The 19,618-nt window shown below is 35.0% G+C and overlaps 2 protein-coding genes across 3 annotated transcripts; one reads left to right on the top strand and one right to left on the bottom strand.

Moving 5' to 3' along the window:
* The first annotated feature begins 836 nt into the window (after window positions 1-836).
* LOC143464987 (tonsoku-like protein) lies at window positions 837-12,701 on the top strand. 2 transcript variants are annotated; one of them, XM_076963081.1, is made up of 24 exons: window positions 838-1,095; window positions 1,418-1,513; window positions 3,006-3,100; window positions 4,111-4,295; window positions 4,496-4,711; window positions 5,054-5,225; window positions 5,305-5,410; window positions 5,582-5,724; window positions 5,821-5,973; window positions 6,674-6,799; window positions 7,290-7,497; window positions 7,600-7,748; window positions 7,965-8,037; window positions 8,169-8,332; window positions 8,429-8,536; window positions 8,701-9,563; window positions 9,775-10,004; window positions 10,187-10,290; window positions 10,451-10,651; window positions 10,760-10,913; window positions 10,991-11,141; window positions 11,249-11,344; window positions 11,650-11,712; window positions 12,204-12,701. In XM_076963081.1, exons 1-23 carry the CDS (start codon window positions 1,071-1,073, stop codon window positions 11,684-11,686), a joined length of 3,855 nt encoding a protein of 1,284 aa, XP_076819196.1. In that variant the 5' UTR covers window positions 838-1,070; the 3' UTR covers window positions 11,687-11,712; window positions 12,204-12,701. The 2 variants fall into 2 exon arrangements, 1 of the variants encoding a protein (XP_076819196.1); XR_013118566.1 differs by lacking the exons at window positions 10,991-11,141; window positions 11,249-11,344; window positions 11,650-11,712; window positions 12,204-12,701 and having other exon boundaries at window positions 837-1,095; window positions 10,464-10,651; window positions 10,760-10,900.
* On the bottom strand, window positions 12,022-18,033 carry LOC143464988 (uncharacterized). The gene is made up of 11 exons (XM_076963082.1): window positions 17,277-18,033; window positions 17,026-17,161; window positions 16,144-16,551; window positions 15,771-15,986; window positions 15,406-15,551; window positions 14,841-14,958; window positions 14,588-14,716; window positions 13,937-14,010; window positions 13,599-13,821; window positions 13,434-13,473; window positions 12,022-13,317 (listed from the first exon to the last, which is right to left on the bottom strand). Exons 2-11 carry the CDS (start codon window positions 17,126-17,128, stop codon window positions 13,026-13,028), a joined length of 1,749 nt encoding a protein of 582 aa, XP_076819197.1. The 5' UTR covers window positions 17,129-17,161; window positions 17,277-18,033; the 3' UTR covers window positions 12,022-13,025.
* Between the last annotated feature and the right edge of the window lie 1,585 nt (window positions 18,034-19,618).

Below are 19,618 nucleotides of genomic sequence, written 5' to 3' on the forward strand. Positions count from 1 at the left end.
GGCAGTGAGTTTCCTGGATCTGTCTTGTCTGCAAGAGTTTTCGATCTTAAGATCATAATCAAACCCATTTCTTGTGTAGCGCCTGTTACTATCGACCATGATACATTTTTAAGCGCTACAACATGGTTGCTGGTACGGTAGCGAAGCGCTCAGCTCTTAACAATGAGCACCCTGTTTGATAGCATCAATCGGCGCTTCATGTAGGCATTGCATATGGAATGCTCGTGATGAACAGCTTTATTCAGGATATAACTTACGATAACAAAACTAAATAAGAAAAAAAATAAAAATTATGTGTGCCTCTTAGGACTTGCACAAAAACATTTCGATAACCGGTGTTTGAGCAATGCCGCTGCGAGCAATCAACTCGAAGTTTAAGTCGTGCGAAGAATTAAAACTAAAGTGTAGCGTATAGAAATATGGTACAACAAGTATTTTATGATCTTCTTTATAAATTAAATACAAACATGTGAAAACTACATTATACAGTATTATTACATAATTTTATTAATGTGCTTATTTTGAAATGTTCAAAGCCTTATGAAATATTATCATGAAGTAACATGATAAAATACAATAATAAACAAAAATGTTTATGTCATTTTAAACTTTTTTATCCTAATTTTATGAATTTGCAGTTTTATTTGATAATGATTAACAAATCATAAATTACATAAATTAGGCCTTCATAAAACCGTGAATTGTGTTTTATGGTTAGTCTTTATACCGGTAGTAGACAAAAGTTATATCTCTATAGCAGGATCTTAAAAAAAGTTTAAACTTTGGGAAACCACCTGATAAAAAACTACATTTGAGCGCGAGAATGTTTTTTCTTTCAAGATTAATACTGTGATAAATCACTTACCCGAAGTTGTTCTGTTCTCAGGTCTTGGCCAAGATTTATTTAAAAAAAATTTGTTTTGAGTATTAAAGATCGCAACAACCCTTCGAAGTAGCCGTTGATTTCATTTGTTAAAACTGGTTTAAATAACTGTATATGATTTAGTTTGGCCCACCAAACCGCAGCCTATCTTGCTGTTATAGTTCAACTGTATATAGGCTTGTGCAGTATGGATTATTCAAAGGAAATAAAACGTAAGTTAGTTTTGAGAATGTGCGATATATGTTGGTATTGAATCATAGTGAATATTACTTGCACCTCTGTTAATTGCTACTTGCATCTACCATATTCAGATTGTATTGGACTATCATATTGCTGATCTTTTGAAGTCGTTCTGGCATTGACATATAAGTTTGTTGTAGTTTACACTGCAATTGCTAACCTAAGTTTTTCCAGTTGCATAATAACAAGGGAAAGGCTATTGCACAAGCACTTAAAAACCTAGCTTTTTGTATAATGTGTAACTACCGTAAGTAAAACTGCCTATAGTTATGTGTATATTTTATTTACTAACAGGTTATCTGAAATTGAGAACTAAAGCACAAAAGGATAGGAATATAGTTGAAGAATCGAATTGCTGCAATGTACTTGGAGATCTGTATTTAAAACAAGGTTTACTTCTGTTTAGGCAATATGAAGTACATAAATTACTCATCAGGGCTGTAATATGAAAGTGTTTGAGGGCCTATAGCATATGACCACATTGCTTAAACAATGAAAGGTGCATGGATAGTCTATTAATTATTTAATGATGTTGTGAAATAAAAATGTTAAAATGAAATACACAAACTTTATTCTTCAAACATACGTAGAGCGTGATACATGGGGCACTGCGTATCTCTTCGTAATCAATATTTATCTCAATATTTGTATTTGTACCACTCAAGAAAGTTAGTAACTGAGTAGTGTCCGATGCTTTCTTTTTAAGCCAAAGAAATAATCTAATTACGTCTGGTTTGATTCCTCGATATTTCCCTAACATAGTTATGATGATAGCTCATCAGTTCATCTTGCAACAATGTCTAGAAAAGGCAAAGATTGGCAAATTTTTTCTTCTTTCCGGGATGAATATGTTATAAAAATTTCTTGACATGTGCAGTTTTTATCAAACCCCTTTTTGCAAACTCACCACTCAACATTTCATTATGATTAACTATTAATTACATATATATTAAATATTATTAATTTAATTATTACTATTATTGTTATTACAGTATTACTATTATTACTAAATATTATTATTATTATTCAGCTATTAATTAAATATATACCACAAATACTTCATGACTAGTTTTGCTGATGTTTTCATTTGCCTCAATTGCCCAGCACTGGTGAGCATCACTTTTTCAGCGCAATCAACAACCTGATACCTAATCTTTTGAAAATTTGTACAAGTCCATTTGCATAAAGTTTTGTTTTGCCTTAGAGCAACAGTTTTGTTGTAAATTGCCAGGAGATGGTTGCTGCACTATTCATTGAAAATAGATTGTGATGTCTGCCATTCTTTGCCTCCTTCACTGTTAGCTTTCCTTTATTACTTGCTGTAAACACAATTACTGCCACTATCACACTGATTACAGTACTAAACCATTAAGTCCACTCTCATTTACTCAAAGCTGGTAAACATTTTCTTGTCCCATTTTCAAAGCTATTACACAATAACAGGCATCAATTAAAAGCTCAATTATGTGCTAAAATATCATGCTTGGATTCCAGTAGTTAAATTTTTAAATAAACATTACCATCTTGAAAAAACAAAAACCACCATAATTTCGAAAAAGAAACTGCATTAACCTGATATGATCTATGTGTAGCACCATGTGACTGCAAACGAAATGTTTACATGCAATTTTAAAAACGGTGAGGGCCAAGTAAATTTCCTCCTCAGGTTGTGGTTGGCTTGCATTCTCGAATTTTGATATGCATTTACTAAAGTATGCCATACACCTGAGATGACATTTTTTCATGTGACAGTTCTCAGTTCTTCGACATATATACTATACTATAATAGACACTATTTTAATGTTAATAATATATGTGCATGTGTTTTCTTGGTTTTTTTGAGTTCATTACATTAGATTCATTACATTTTCAATGCTTGCAGAAAATCATGAAGAAGCGCTGCTTATGCATACAAGCGAGTTAAAACTGTGTGAGGTTCTAAAGGACGTAACAGGCCAAGCTATTGCAAATAGAAAGGTATATGTATACCATAAGTTGAGTCGTTTGGCTAACGATTTTTATGCAAATTAATGCACTTCGTTTTAGCTCGTTTTGCTGTGATAATAAGTATGCATAATAAGTATATACACATTTTGCTTGATTAAAAGCTGATTAAATTCTATACGGAATGATTTTTAGAATTGAGCACCACAGTAGCTGCCCTTGATTAATGGGCACATGAAATAGTGCAAAAATTTAACAGACTTGAAGTGTCTCACACCTTTCACACTGACTCAAATCACACTGCTTTATACGATACATATAGATTATAGATTAGCAACCAGATTAGTGTCAGGTGAACATGTTAAAACTCTATCAGATCTGTGATATTATCTACAACTTAACACCCACGGCGTTGGATTTGGAAAATGTAGTCTTATCAACAAAGAAGAGAGCTGACAAATTGAGATTAGCTTACTCTAAATAACTGTTGATTAACAGGATTAGCAGCACATTAACTGCTGTACATATGGTATTGGTTAAGTAAAGTTATTAAGGCAAGAAAAAAAAGTAGCTGCCCTGGATTAGAGGCTACATAAAATGCTTTCAGTAAAGAATAATAGTCGTAGCTTCTATTCGAATAAATGTCGTAGTAAATACCCAAATTGTCTGTTAGGAAAATAACCTCATTAGTTTTCAGTCTTTTTTTTTGTTTCCTATAAATATTTTTAACTTTCTCTTTCCAATATCTTGCTCTTAAGACTTACTCAGTATTTTGAGCAAATGTCGTGAAGATCTTTGGATAATTCTATGACTTTTTCACTAATTGTATTAAGTCATAAAATAAGCTTGTCATGTACCATATATGTTTAATATAAAATGTAAATAGACTACTAACAGCTTTCTTCAGTCCTGTTTTTGTTTGACTCATGTTTTTATTTTATGTTTACAACTTTAGGATATTTTTTGTTAAATACTTGTGTATTAGCAAATTTCAGTACATATTAGTGTCAATTAATTTTAAATAATCAATTAATGTTTCACAGATTGGAGATGTATACCTTGCATTGGAAAACTACCAGAGAGCAATCAAGCATTACAAAATGTATCTTCGCTTAGCAGCTCAGGATTCTGTTGAATTGCAAAGGGCAAACACCTCGCTGGGACGATCTTATCTGGAATATTCAAAGACTTTAGAAAACAGAGAAGAATCACGCAAAGCACTACAAAAGTAAATTAATTTTTTTCTACGTCTGCAATTTATTATTTTAAACTGAAACAACATCTGCATTATATTGCTAATACATGCACCAATGTTAGCATAGCATAATTTAGATTATGCTTGCGTATAGCTTAGGTTAAGGTATTAAGCTGCTTAGCTTAATATTTAGCTTAGTTTCAGATTACGCTTGAACCATTTTGCTTCGCTAGATCCATTGGCTTTCTTGATGAAAGTATGAGTAATGTGGCAACCTTGATGGAAGAAGGAACAGTCAACAAAAAAGAAATCATTGGAATGAAAATTAGAAGCTTACTCAATCTGGGACTTTGCTTTTCGTATCTCTCTGGCATCTCTAGAGTCGAAGACAAAAACAAGTCTAGCACCAAAAGCAAGGATTATCTTCAGAAAGCCCTCTACCTGTCTCAGTAAATGCTTACTCAACACTCAACAGCATAACATGCACGATGCATTAGACTTGATTTTTGTGCTGTGACATTATTTGGTTTATCAGTATGGTATTTATTTAAGCTTAAATTACCACAGTTGGTCTGATATTTGAGTTCTAAAATTGAAATTGAAAAATTGAAATTTCTTAAGATTTTGAAAATATATCGATTTCTGTCTAGCATACTTTAGCGCTTTGTGTCAGTCACTACATTGACTGAGTTTGCTTTAAACTGAAAATACATTTTATGCAAAATGTAAAGATTTCTTTTCAAAGTAAGGTGGTTAACAGGAAAGTAAATATTACCTTTAAAACTATTTAGGAGGTACGAGTTCGATGAGGAACGATGTTTGGCAAACCGAATATTAACTTTGGTTAATATTGATGGAAAGCAATATAGTGCTGCTGCGAGGAGTGCAGAGTGCGCTCTTCAGATTGCTAGAAAAATTCACAGGAAAGATGAAACACTTCTAGCTCTGGAATTAGCATCTGAAGTAAGTCACTTTTCTTTGGAATTTTCAATTAAAGTGTTTTAGATTTTATATCAATCGATGTTCATATCCACATATTCAGGCTTACCTTTTCATGGAAAACCTCCAGGCAGCAAAGTCTTATCTTAAAGAAATCTACAAAAAATATCCAAAACAGCGCAACGAGGTTGAAATGAAACTCAAAACAGGTAACAAGTGTTTGCACATTATTCTTTCGTTGAAACAAGCGCAAGTTTATTTACTTCTAACTCTTGTTATATGAAACTTGCACTAAATTTTTTTTACTGGCATAGTATAAATCATTTTAGTTTGACAAAAGCTTTTATATTTCAAAACATTTTCAACAAAAATTTTTTCAGTAATAAAGTTGTACCATCTTCAAAAGGAGATTGCTGCTTCAAAAGAAAATCCCCAGAAAGAGTATTCATTGCACGAAGCTTTGGCGGATGCTTTTTGCAGCATAGGAAGTTTTTACCCTGCTATTAAACACTACAAAATGCAGGTACGACTTTTACATCATCTGTTTCTCATATATATGTTTAAAATTTTGTACGTTTGATGAAAGAACTGTAGCATCTTGAACTTTAATGCATGGTAGGAAAAACTTTTGCCAAAGTTACCCAATGTCAGCTCAAAGCAAAGAACTGCTGTTTACTTCTCAATTGCATCTACTTTGTCTGATGTGAAAAAATATGATGAAGCGATTTGTTACTACTATAAAGATATAGAATCAAGCATTGAAGAAAATGAAGTGAGCACTTCTCAGAAATTTTATTCTCTTTCAGTAAATCTTAAACAACTTTTTAGAATTTTTTTACTTATTGATTACATGAATATTGTCTTGTAATATTTTTATTTGCGACAAACCAAGACACAAGACAAAATATTTTCAAACTATATTGACCGATAATTTGTACATACACTGGTTACAAGTTTATGAAATCACATTTCTTTAAAGTCAATATACATATACAAAGGGAGTTAGGCGATAAAGCATATTGACTGTATGAATAAAAATAATACTAGGTTAAAATTTGCAAGATTTTACACAATTTTTCAATGTCATATTTGTAGACACTTGTTTTGTTGTTTTCCTGTACTTTTCTACCAAAAACTGATTTTGTTTATTGCATTTATATTTATTTGGGTTTAAAAAGGTTCATTCTCATGAACGATAGCATTTCTATGGCATCAAATTTGGTATTTTCTGACAGGAATTAAAAATATAACAACATGAATATTGACATTGTTAAAAATGTTAAAAAATTGTTTGTTAAATTTTTAAACATTATACGAGGGATGAGTTGAAATTTAAATTGCTTGGATTTGTGAAGTTTAAACACTTGATTAAAGTTGATTAAGTATTTTATTACCAGTAATACTTAAAATGACTTGTGAGTGCTACTGCATAATTGACATTAAATACTATTTATTTAATTTTCTGTTTGTAGCGTTCCAAAACATTTACACATATAGCTGGAGCTATGGAAAAAAATGAAGCTTCTTATGAAGAAATTGAGACAATCTATGTGAAAGCATTAGAGTGTGCTGATGCATCAAAGGATGATTTACTAAAGGTTGATTTTTGATGGAAGCATCATTCCTAAGATTTCATGTCATTTAACTGTACTTCAGAAACAATTGTTGGCTAGGCAGTTTAGTGGCAGAGCCTAGGCCTTAGACTTACAGCGTCTGACTTGCAATTAAGTGATTTCAGTTTTGATACCTGGTAGGAATACTCAATTTTTGGTATGCCTTAAAGCAAGGTATTAACAACACTTGCTCCTTTTTAGTTGTGCTGGTAAACAATGACAAATTCGACAAGATCTCATAAAAACAAGCAATTTCATAAGATTGGAAACAAAAAATGCATACAAACAAGCTTAGTTACTAGGATTTAAGTAGAGTAAAATGATCACCAAGACTACAGTATCGTTATCGTTGAAGACTTAGAATGACCTAAAAATTCCGATAGCATCCCGTTTATGCTTTCAACTTCCCATTTTTCATTTTTGAACATAATTATTTTCTTTTTTTGAAATGTGTAGAAAGTATTTTGTTTTGCAGCTACAAACTCTTGTTCCATATGAAGAAATGCAAAGAAACTTACAAAAAACAGATAAAGCTTTTGAAACGAGGCAGAAAATTTCTGAATTGGAACTGAAGTTGGGTGTTATTGCTGATGAAGCAATGTGTGAAAACGAAGATAGTCAGAACTCATGCTTCTTACAAGATATTGATGAACTTTTTGAGGCAGAAATGACTACAAATGAAGGTAAAGTGCGATTTCTTATTGTGAATAGCTGAAACTTAAGCATAAATCTTTAGTTGGTTGGTGTATGGAAATCAACACTTGATTAATGGTTTACTTTCTAAGATGTTGAAATGGATACAATGGAAGATGGTGATACTTCCCGAAGAAGAAGAAAGACAAATTTCATAAAGACAAACGAAAAAGGGGAAACATTGCTACACAGAGTGTGTATCGAAGGAAAACTAAAAAGTGTAGAAGTGCTAGTAAGACAGGTAAAAGGAGCATAGTTACCACTTATACGCTTACCTATGAAAGTGAAAAATGCTGAATGCTCTGCTGAAGTTTCTTTCACAATGTACTTTATAAGAATTTAATATTTTTTTCTAAATTTTCTATAATCTTTTACTTTTGGACTTAATGCTGGCCTTTTGTATTTATTGTAGCCTGTAAAAATACTTCATTCTTCAATACTTCATTGTCATTTACAGGGGCATCCTCTTAACCCTCGTGACTTTTGTGGATGGATTCCGCTTCATGAAGCCTGTAACCATGGACACTTAGGTACATGCAGAGTTGCACGCAGCTGTTTTATTCTGTATAGCATCTTAGTTTCTGAATAGATGTTATTACTTTTCTATTGTTCTATTAACCTCATGTTACTTACTTCCCGGCTCTACGTTTTTTTCATCCAGATGTGGTGGACTTCTTGGTGAACAATGGCGCACACATTAATGACACTGGTGGAGAACTCTGCGATAACATCACCCCTATAAATGACGCGGCCACAAATGGACATTTTGACGTTGTCAAGTTTTTATTGAGAAGTGGCGCTGATCCAAATATTCCCAATGCTCATGTTGGTCAATTCACTCTTAGCAATAGCATATCATATCTAGTTATATCATAAAATGTTGATGAAACTTCTGTAACATTGTCGGTAAACTATATGCAGGGAAATACTACTCTGGATTGTCTTGTTAACTATTATCACCGCCATAAAGAAGATTTGGATAGCGACAGCAAAGAAGAGTATAAAGAACTGTTAGCCACGTTAAAATCCGTATGAAAAATTATTGCTATGTTAACTACACTTACCCTGTATTCTGACTACACCGTGACCACAAAAGCGGTTGCATTATTTCTTGGCACAGTATTATTTGCAATATGCCTGTCTGCATAGTGTCATCTTACTTGCCGGGCATAATGCTTCATATTTTTTTCCAGATGCGCAGTACGCAATTTACTAATAGGTCAGTAACGGACTTACCCCAAACCGTTGCAAACTATCCAGAGGAATTAAAGGAAAATAATAAAATATTGGAATTTCTTGATGATGACTTGCCTGGTCTTCAAAAGGAATCGTTGAGAATTTCTCAAGCATCTCCGGAACATGGCAAGCTTTCAGATGGCGAGGAAGTAGATGACAACTTTGCTATTATTGAGGACTCCGACGACAATACTATGGATTATGAAGAAAATTATCCTAATACGTTGAAGTCAGTTGCAAACATTTTAAAAGACGCCAAAAGTGCTAAAACAAAGCGTTTTGGTGGAAAATGTTATTCGTCTAACTCAGCACAATCAAGCAGCATTGGTGTCGATAAAGTTTTTCTAAGATACGATAAATCTAGAAGAAATTCAAGGTTTGTCAGAACGAAGCGGTCGGAAAGGTCAGGTCCATTTTCTTCGTCATTCTTACCTCAGAGCAAAAACGATTGCAGTGAACTTTCTCGATCTGCAACCAACAGACCCACCAAGCAGCCAGCTCTTCTATCAGTAGATGATGATGCTTTGAGCAATGATGACTGGCTCGTGCCAGATGATGAAGAGTGTGCAATGGACACTCAACCAGTCAAGCGACATCGTCAATCACATGAAGCAGATGTTCACAAAGACACTGCAAGTAAACAGAGTTTGGACATCACCTCCCAACCTCCGCTGAACTCTGTTAGTACCATGTGTGTTTATCAACACACTGGTGCTTCGTCCACTCACTTTTATCCTCATCCTGAGCACTCACAATCATCTGCAATTCGCTTAAAAGTACAGATCAGTGACAAATCATTCGTTATTCCTGTACCTGGAAGGTGAGATTTTTGCTACGATTCAGTTAAGTGAAGTTTATTGAATTGTTGCGTTTGTTTACTTTAATAATAGTTTAGATACAAAGAGAACCTTGTTGGTAAAATTAACTAGCCTGTACAGCTGTAGTTTGTATTGTATATATTTACATTCAGTAATATGTCGTTGATGGAGCTAATGACGCTTTTGTAATCCTTGCTTTTAATTCTCTCACAGAGACAAGAAAGTCAGCTGGCTTCTTGAAACTGCCGCCAGTCGCTATGAAAAATTGACCCGTCTAAGACCGCTTTTGTCACTGTCTACCAGCGATGGTTGCCTTCTTGCCCCTGATGATCTCATCTGTGACACGCTCACTTTTAACGACACTGTTGTTGGAAATATATTATCCTATAAAGTTTTGACAATATCTCAGTGTTACGTTGAAAACTGCAAAACCGCGAAGCGCCGTAAGTTTTCTTCGATTGTTTTGCGAGTCTTTTAGGGTAATTTTAAAGAAATATCATGGAAGTGAGAAAACATTGTCACAGAGATCTAAATAGGTAGAAAATTTTAAAGCGTCTGACTTTAAGTCTAGCTGTATAGTTGGCTTGCATGACACGTTATAAACTTGCTGTATACTTTTGTTCAGCTATTCTCCCGGCCATATTAAAGGCATGTGAAAACTGCAAAAATTCAAAAACATTCAAGCTGGGAAACCTTGGCTTCTCGCACGAAAGACACTTAAAACCATTGGTAGGTAGACTAAGTTAAATTATTGCGTAAAGTTAGCTTTAAGTATACCGTAAGTGATCAGCAAAGTTGTACAATGATCGTATATTTTCAGCTTGATTTGGTGTGCTAAAATTAACTTCTGGAAATAAGCTACTGACTTAATAGCAACGCTTTTTAAAAGATACTAAGCTTAGGTCAAGAAGAAGTCCGTAAGTTCATATTGGCTGGCAACAGACTGGATAAGGACGGTGTCCGCTGCTTTTGTCAATCGATCAGTCAGCCGTCTCCTGAGGTCCGTCCGCCAATCGAAGAGCTTGATTTGACTTGCTGCGGTTTGGATAGCGAAGCAATTGGCACACTTGCGGAATGCGAGCCTTTGCATGTCAGTTAAGTTAACATGGGCATAGCTTGTGAGAATTTCAATGGGTCATTTGAAAGGTTTATTTTCAATTTATTGTTTCCTGTTTGATATTTGTGTATATTTTTGCAGTGCTTGAAGCGTTTAAATTTGTCCTTCAACCCCCTTTTAAACGGAGACGGTTTGCGGAAACTACTTTTAAGTTTTAAGTCACTGCAGAGTCTGGTTTTGAAGAAGTGTCTTATTTCAGAAGATTTCTTCGTTAATTTTGATCCTGCGGAGAACAGTAATTATCACTTTTCACACACAACTGTTAGCGTTCGCCGGTTGGTTAACATTCAATCGATCAATTTTGATAAATAGGTTTACCAAATCTTGAACATTTGGACATTTCCAAAAATGACGTTGGTTCTTATGGCTTGTTAAAGTGGTTAAGACTACTTAACAGGACAATTATAAAACGTCTTCATTTCCGTGAAATTTCGAATTCTCAAAGCAACGCTTACGTTGTCGGGTACGTTGTTAAGACTTACTTAAAGAAAACAAGATATTGGTGACGTAATGATTTAAGGTAAGATGTTTTTAAATTTTACGTTTGAACCTTAATTTAACTTGCTGTAGCCACTTGCTGACATTCCTTGGAAAGTCAAGTTCGACGTTGGATTTTATAGACCTGTCAAATAACCACCTGTCCACAGAACAATTAGACCTGCTCAGGTAGGCATAGGATGTACTGCTGACATCACATTAATTAATTATTTCCTTCCTCTGTCATGGCACAATGTCGGAGCTGCCCAGTTCTTTGTTGAGTTAACACCGTTTCTGTAAGATTTCTGCTTGTAATAATTGTTAATGCATTTTTTTGCATGTGACATGTTTCTCACACTTTATACTTAGTTTTAGTTTATTGGTTTACACACAGTTAAGTTGTTCCATAATATGCGCTATAAAGTTTATCTAGCGTGCACCTATGTCCTATATGCAACATACCTATTTTAATTTCCACTTATTGCCTTTTACAGACCCGTGATTGGCCTTATTAAGCGAATTCAAACTTAAGTTTAATTCGGATCCATCGCTTCCAGGTAATTGTGCGGTTGCTTTGTTCACTCAATGCAATAACTTTTGTGATAAGATAATTGAGCATTACTTCAAGGGTAATAAAAAGATCTTGCTTAGAATCTTTAAAAAAACGGTTGGAAAATATCATCAGACAAAATATGGCTATTACAAATTATAGCTATACATAACTAATCGAATGATATCTCTAGTAATGTTATAATTAAAAGGAAATGCAACGTTGTTTTGAAAGCGTTGTAAGAAAAATTTTGTATGTCGTATAGCCACACAACGTCAAAATGCGTTTCATAGCGTAATTTGCGTGGACCACTATGTACACATCAAATTTATTAAACAAAACAAAAGCATTAAAAGAATATTCAAGCAAGGCAGTTTAAAATGGGTTACAGATATTTAGTTGGTAAAGATGCAAAGGACGAACTTCGTAAAATACAGTCCACCGATTATAGGTTTGGTTGTTTAAAGTTGAAAATTCACTTCGAAATTGGTCTAATAGATGTGGTTTCAAGACTCGACCAAAGCATTGTGTCTTTTGAAGAGATGATCCGCAACTGCCATCACGACGAATGTTGCTGGTTGGTCTTTCGGTACAAGTTCACTTTTCGTGAGAGAGCCATTACCTGCGTGGTGCTTTTCATCTGGGCCCCACTTCAGTACAACGACCAGATAAGAAAAGCCTATACTAACGCAGTATACTTGATAAAACGTCACGCTGTGCCTTTTGTGACCATTGCTCATTCCAGAAACCAATTCACCGAATCCGACTTGATTGATTTGCTCACAGCAGAAATGGAAAGTGGTGAACAGCGTTGATTATTATTTATTGTAGCTGCTGTATGTCCGTTTATTGTTCGATGTGATTTAAGTGTCGTATCGTTTACGCCTTGTCAGCTTTAAGTGTTCTCGAATTATAAACTGCGATTAGACGCACTTTATTTAAGTTTTATCGTTATATATATGTATAAATAATATACAGACAAAGAAAATGCAGCGATGTTGATGTTAAAGCAAAATCTTCAGAGTTATATATTAACTTTTACGAAAAATATGGTGACGCAAGAGTCAAAGCAATTGAAAACGTTTTTAATAGCTAAGTTTTCGTTTACATAGACTGCTTTGTCATGGAAATTTTCAACTGAAAATTTAGGAGTCCTTAATACTTCTCGTAATGTGAGGCCTCGGACAGAAGTGGTAGATAGACTAGCAACAAAATATATCAAAGTTCAATAGGCCTTATGTTTGTTAATATATATATCTTTCCATACCAGGCCATGGTATTGCATAGATTGCTTCAACGGGTCAACCGGTTTGCACCAGTTCACGTTTGCTGAAACTGGAAGCTGAGATTGACGTAATGGCTCTCATCCGCGTCCAGGGTATTGACGTATGACACGTCAGTGTTGTTGGATATTTTCTCCAGTTTTTCATCATCGTCTACCGCCAAGTAATTGTGGCCCACTCCCAGCTGGGCCGGGGTCATGTAACCCTCCTCGTCCTCAGGCGCCATTGTAGCCATGGCGTTGGTGAAGCTTGTCGTCTGCGTTTCTGCTTTCGACGTGTCCACCATCTCGTACTCGTGGTTGTTCCCGTCTGGCAGAAATACGTCGTCGCTATACGAAGAAAGGCATTTTGCTAAAGTTTTCTAGGTTTCTTGCAGCTGAAGCATAACATTAATAACGAATTTCGTCATTAACTTTTATGATTATCTACTTTCAAAAGTGCTTACTTGTAAGATGTTGGCGCTGGAGATAAGTGTTCTATTGAACCTGGGTTACAAAAACTACACTAAACCTTACCGTATTTAAATCTTGATAGCCACAATGTAGTAGCTAGCATAGGTAAACGAGTGAACCCGCTATAGACGCACATAATACACTGCATGATTTCATACCATCGCTTGTTGATGAGTACAGCAGTCGCTTTCGCTTAAACATGACTAAGAGGGTAGAACCGAGCAGAATAAGCACAAAAATCACGCTGCCAGCAACAATGCCTCCGACCACACTTCCGGGTGTTGAAGAATGACGTACTAGCAACACTTCTGCTTTCACACTAGCGTCGTACATAGGATCGTTGATTTCGATTGTGTAATTGCCGAAGTCCGTTGCTTTTACCTGGAATTTACCGCACTGTGAAACGGTGGCCCGGTGGGGTTCTGACAAGACTTAAGCAGAATGAAACGGTTTACACAGTTATGAGTTATGACATTGGCTTACTTGTCATACGTACCGATTCAAACTTCATTATCACGATTTCAATATTTTTGTGTCTTCGTTCAAGTATGAATGAAGTGAAAGTTTTTCCTAAACAAAAGTGTTATTGTAAACCCGTGCAAATTTACTTTGTTCCGGGCCCGTTTTTATGTACCGGTACATTTAATTATGCTTTTGGCGCAAAAAAATGCATGATATGTTATTTAGATGTGTAAAATAATTAAACACAACAACACCATTGTCCAGCAGTTAAGTGATGTAAAGTCAGGGTCACTCACAGAACGGAAGTTAAATATTTTAGCTGCAGCAGAGCACTGCATATTTTCGCAGAACAACCATTTCTATGTTTAGAGATGACTAATAACACACAAAAAATTAAACCACGAATTTTACGTAATCCGGATAACATGTCACAAGATTTGTCGTGCATGTAAGTTTATATTTTTCATAATTAGGTCAAGAGTGGCGTCATAGTTCGTACTAGTGCCGCAATCCTAAATAAAAGATAATAATCAAAACATCATTTTGAAACTGATTGGATTGCGACATACTGTACTAAACGGTAATAACGGATTGCACCCATGAGCAATATTGTATGGTATTATGTATATGTGTGTACAGCAACTTCATATGGGTGCAATTCTTAAGGGAACCGTACAAAACTTACCGGCCTTAGTGATGTGAACATTCGAACGATTGATAGGCGGGAAAACGGTAAACGGAATCCTGATAAATTCGAACGAACCTTCTTGGATATGAAAAGTCATCACTTGGGAGGCAATACGCGGCGAATGGTCTGTGTATAGTATTGAAACAAGATTTAAAATCAAGATTTAATAGTAGCCTACATTTATGCATACGGATTGACAAGTTAGACAGACTAGCAACATCAGCTTTGTGTTATGGCATAATGTGCTTACTTAAAATTTCAATCCAAACGTTTTTTTGTGACGTTGTTCCGTTCAAAAAGTGCTGAGTGCAAGAAGAGTGAATGTGAACATCGTGTTGCCATGGTAAGGAAACGTTGATCCAGGCAATCTATGCAAAAATTATATTAGCATTTAATTTATAATCTTTAATCGGGTAGTTGGCGTTTTTAACTTCACCCCATGATTGACGTTTGTAACTTTTGATTGATTGAAAAATAGATAGTTTATAGGTAATACCAAAATTCCACTGCTTAGTTTCTGTTCTTAGTGTTTTGGTCTTGTCTAGAATATTTCTTCCTCTAGTTTACTCCATTTTATGCTTTCACAATATTGATATGGTTATGAATCAACTATCATAGTGGTGTTCGTTTATTAATTGTCGGAAATTGCCTCGATTATTTCCTCCTCTGCCAGTTTGTGGTTAATTCAATTACCAGCAACAGTGAAATATCAATAAAGTTAAGTTTGAAATTGTAACTCGACCCTTTGGTGAAGAAAAGAAAACAAAAGCAGTATAGGATATCCATGCTACAAGTTTCATGCCAAATGAACTCACAGTTGAGTGATCTACAGACTTATGGTGCCCGACGTGTAACGTAACAGTTGAAACAAAGTTTGGGTTTTCATTGTAGCACAAAAACACCGCTGGTGAATCCCTTAGTCTGACGTGAGTGGCAGCTTGACTTAAATTAACCTTCTGACCTGCATTAACAATTATGTTAATATAGTGTACAGAAAAAAAACATTTCGTGCAACACTCCAAAACATCTGTTGAGTATTTTCCATTCAATGAAGATGATTTTAGCGTAAAAAGTAAAAAAAAATGTTTTAGCATATTTTGCACGTATAGAACGACGTATAGTATGTCTGGGATTAATGTATTCTCTTATAAAAGAAATAAAATCTATCATCATCATTTACCTTGCCAGCAAGCAAGTTCTGGCCCATCAAACCTGGCATATGGACCGCAAGTTTGATACACAGGTGGAAAAGCCAAACCTTTGAAGTATGAGTCATTCCCATAAAACATTACACCCTCAATGCATTCCACTGGGATTTTCTCCTGAAATCTGAATTTACTGGTAGGGGTAGGCCGACTGTGAGTCACTTTTTTGTTGTTAAATTCTAACGGACAATCTGTAAGGCGATGCATTAATTGAATATTACAATGAAAATGCATATTGCCGAGCTCAAAAACCTACTACGCAATAGAATTGTTTAAAACGCAATTCAAATGCAAATGTAGCTAAATAAGTTTTGAAATTTTACAGTAATTCAAACGCGCATGACTTACTTTTGATGAAAACAGGCCTTGACATCTTTGTCTGCCATGTGGAGGATGATGGCGATGAAATATTAAACACTACCGATGTATTATCCAGTTCAATCTCTGGGTTGCGTATAGTTAGATTCACTTCGAAATGCGAACAAGACCGATTGTCTATTTTCAACTTTGAACAACTCAACAAGTATCTGTTAAACTTTGTGCGATTAGGTTGAACGTCACACATGCCGTATTTCAGTGCCAGCGTAGCCGTAAATGTTTTCATTTGCACTTTCACAGCCGGTGCTATTGACCCAGTTATTGCATTTTGAAAATCCAGTTTAAACCTCAGAGTGATGTTTGGAACATTTCCCGTCCAGGTCAAGTTAGGATTTGCGTAGGAACCAACCGATTCAGTACTGATATATCCATAATTTTCTAAAGAAATCATTCTGATTCAATATGCTGTACATGTGAATGAGCAATTGTAGGAAATAAGAAACAGACATGTGAGTGTGATGATTTAGATGACAATTGCAAAAAACATTATACGGTAGCAATTTTCAGGAACAAAATATACCCCGTAATAGGCGTATATATATGCTGTATATGTAAACACTGTCACATAATTTCGCACAGGTGTTGCAACAGGAAAGCTAAAGTACGCAGCTTTTCACACATCACGTCAAATCACGCACGTAGGAACTAATTTAACGCAAACATGTTGCAAGCAGCACAGCACAAATAAGCCTATTTACTGTTTACAATACTAGGCTTGCTGTAGTGTATTGGGGGTAAACTATAGCAGAAAGAAAACCAATATTGTTCTATCACTAAACAAACTACTGTATATGAAAAATTTAAACGTACAACAAACACACACAATGTTTCATGTTAGTCGTTCTAACTCACCTGGAACTGAATTTGCTGAAGAGCTCAATATGCCTCTGAAAGCTTCTACATAAAGAACAAATGCCAAAGCAGTACTTTTCAAAGGCATAAGTATACGACTCATTTGTATTATACGAGATGGCTATGCAGCAGATATCTAAACATTCAATAATAACCAAGTACGTCTAACGTTATCTCCTATTTCTAGTTAATATTTTTGGTTCTGCAAGAGCTACTTCATGGCAAAACACGTTTGGTTTTTCCGAACTTACTACAATAGGTGGAACAGGAAGTCAGTCACAGGCGAAGTGGTTGGTCAATAGGATTTGAATAACTTTCAAAATGGAACACGATCAAGCTGCGACGTTTGCCGAGAGTAAGAAAACGGCGATGATGTTTAATTAACTTCAATTTTTGTAGCCCCTTGCATTAATGTGCCGCTGCTTAAATAAAATTTATGAATGTCTTTTTACTTTTTTCTCAACAGAATACATCAAGCTATTCCTTATTTGGGCACATTGTCTGTCTATTTGGTCAGATGCATTTGTATACAGTAGTTATTTTACGATTGCTGTGAAAAGTCGAGGCTACCCAAAAATGCTGTATGTCTGGCGCTTGTTTCTGGTTAGTCTACATTTGCTTTCCGAGAAAAGTAACTTTCCCAAAATGTCTTGACCACTAAAACCTTTTACTGCATTCGGAGTCTTCTGTAAAAGACTCAGACAATATTTACTTTTTAGTTTGCTTGCTAGTTATGAGTGCATTCCTACATTATAACTTTCTCCCAAAAAAAATCAGAAAGGTAACTCTTCGCAAACATGTCCTTTACTACGTATAAAAGGTTACCGCAACATAAAGCCGCAAAATGATCTAGTGAAGTTCTGGCTAGCTTGTGCAAGTTTCCTGTTTAAGCTGCTTTTGGCCGCCAATGAAAGGGTAATTCACACCTTAAGGAAGATGACGTTCTGTACCTGATGCCTTCGAAAAAGCCCCTTATGGCCAAAGTTGCCCAGCCCTAGAAGGAAAAGATAAACAACCAGTCACAAACAGTTCGTCACATGAATGACTATGTGCACGAAGTGGATGAACATTTCGTGCTGGAAATAGAAAAAGTAATTTAGTTTGCAACAAAGTGCATGTAGGTTACGCTTCCAATTTGGCAGTTAGGCTATAGCCAATGAGTATAAAGTGACCATGAGGTCATAGCTTACAACAGGCTCCGCACCTTGCTGCTCACTAGGGAAGCACGGGTTCAGCGTTAACATTTTCTTGCTTAACATTCTTTTCTCGTTCAAATATAGGCAGAGATAATGCTATATTTTTTTCTATAGCATATATCATAAAGCTGTAAATATTTTGATATTCAACATTTATCGGATTTCGCTCAATTCGATATTTAACGCTTCTGATAATCTGATTTCTGATTTAACGCTTTTCATATGTTCAAGAAGCATGAACTAAAGATAAGGTAGGGCTTACTTGGTTTTTGCACATTTTAGTGGTTCGTCAGATAAATATGCACAAAGGTCAAAGTGTCCTATTTCAAATTACGTTAGTTTACATCAATTCGGTTTCATTCTTGTAGTTGGTTTGCAAGTAACCCATTTCTCCAGCCAATATGTAAAATAACAGATAGACCTTCTTTTTTTCGTAAATTGCACAGCAGCAACTTTACATATAGCACCCCACACGTTAGAATTCGTTTCGTTTATTATTCGTCATCGTCAGTGGGGGAAAGAAAAATAAAATGCTAACCATTGTAACGTAGAAACATCACAGTTCAGCCAGCAGACAATGACAGGAAAAAGTAGGAAAGCCCAAGGCCTTAAAACATGCAATAATGATACTAACACATGATAAAGTCGATCAATGGTTAGCATGGCCACTAAACCCAACGCGCAAATAACATCAAAAAGACGAAAAAACAAGTGTTACAGTTCAATTTGGACACATTGATTTTTAGGAGTTACTATTTTGCCGTAAGTAGGTCACGCAGGACGTTATTAAAAATAGGCTGTCAGGTTACAAGAATGGGTATGCAAAAAGTTGATTTTCCTTTATTTCGGGTTTAATTAAAGTTAAATTCAGATTAAAAGGTAAATTTAGGTACTGTTAAGATTGCTATGTAATATCCTTTAAACTATGCTAACAAAAAACTGTGAAAACGAGCTTTAAACGCACGATTTTCCGATGAAATAGTAGCTGCCTAAAAACGCCATAGGGCATTAAAGAATTATTATAAAAGTAACATCTTATTTGTTACTTATCTTGAAATACAGGATAGGTCATCCATCCTTAATTGCATGAAAAGTTATCAGTTCATCGTATAAGTTTTTAGAAGTTTATCTAAATTGGTTTAAGCTTATTGTTTTGCTAAGCAACAAAGGATTTTTAAGAAAACCAAAAAACTAATTTGAATCATCAAAATAATTTAGTTGATTGCACAATGCAATATCTTTCGAGAGATGTCCAATGATCAATGCTCTGCTGCTTTACCTTTTGTTTGCGTCTCACCCAATAAACTCCTTGTTTTTCCATATTCCAAAATATTTTTACATTGTCACGAAACATTTTTTGAAAACTTTAAAATGATTTGGCAAAATTCCAGAGCACT

Source organism: Clavelina lepadiformis, chromosome 7 (assembly GCF_947623445.1).
Source record: "Clavelina lepadiformis chromosome 7, kaClaLepa1.1, whole genome shotgun sequence".
In the NCBI taxonomy this organism is placed as follows: domain Eukaryota; kingdom Metazoa; phylum Chordata; class Ascidiacea; order Aplousobranchia; family Clavelinidae; genus Clavelina; species Clavelina lepadiformis.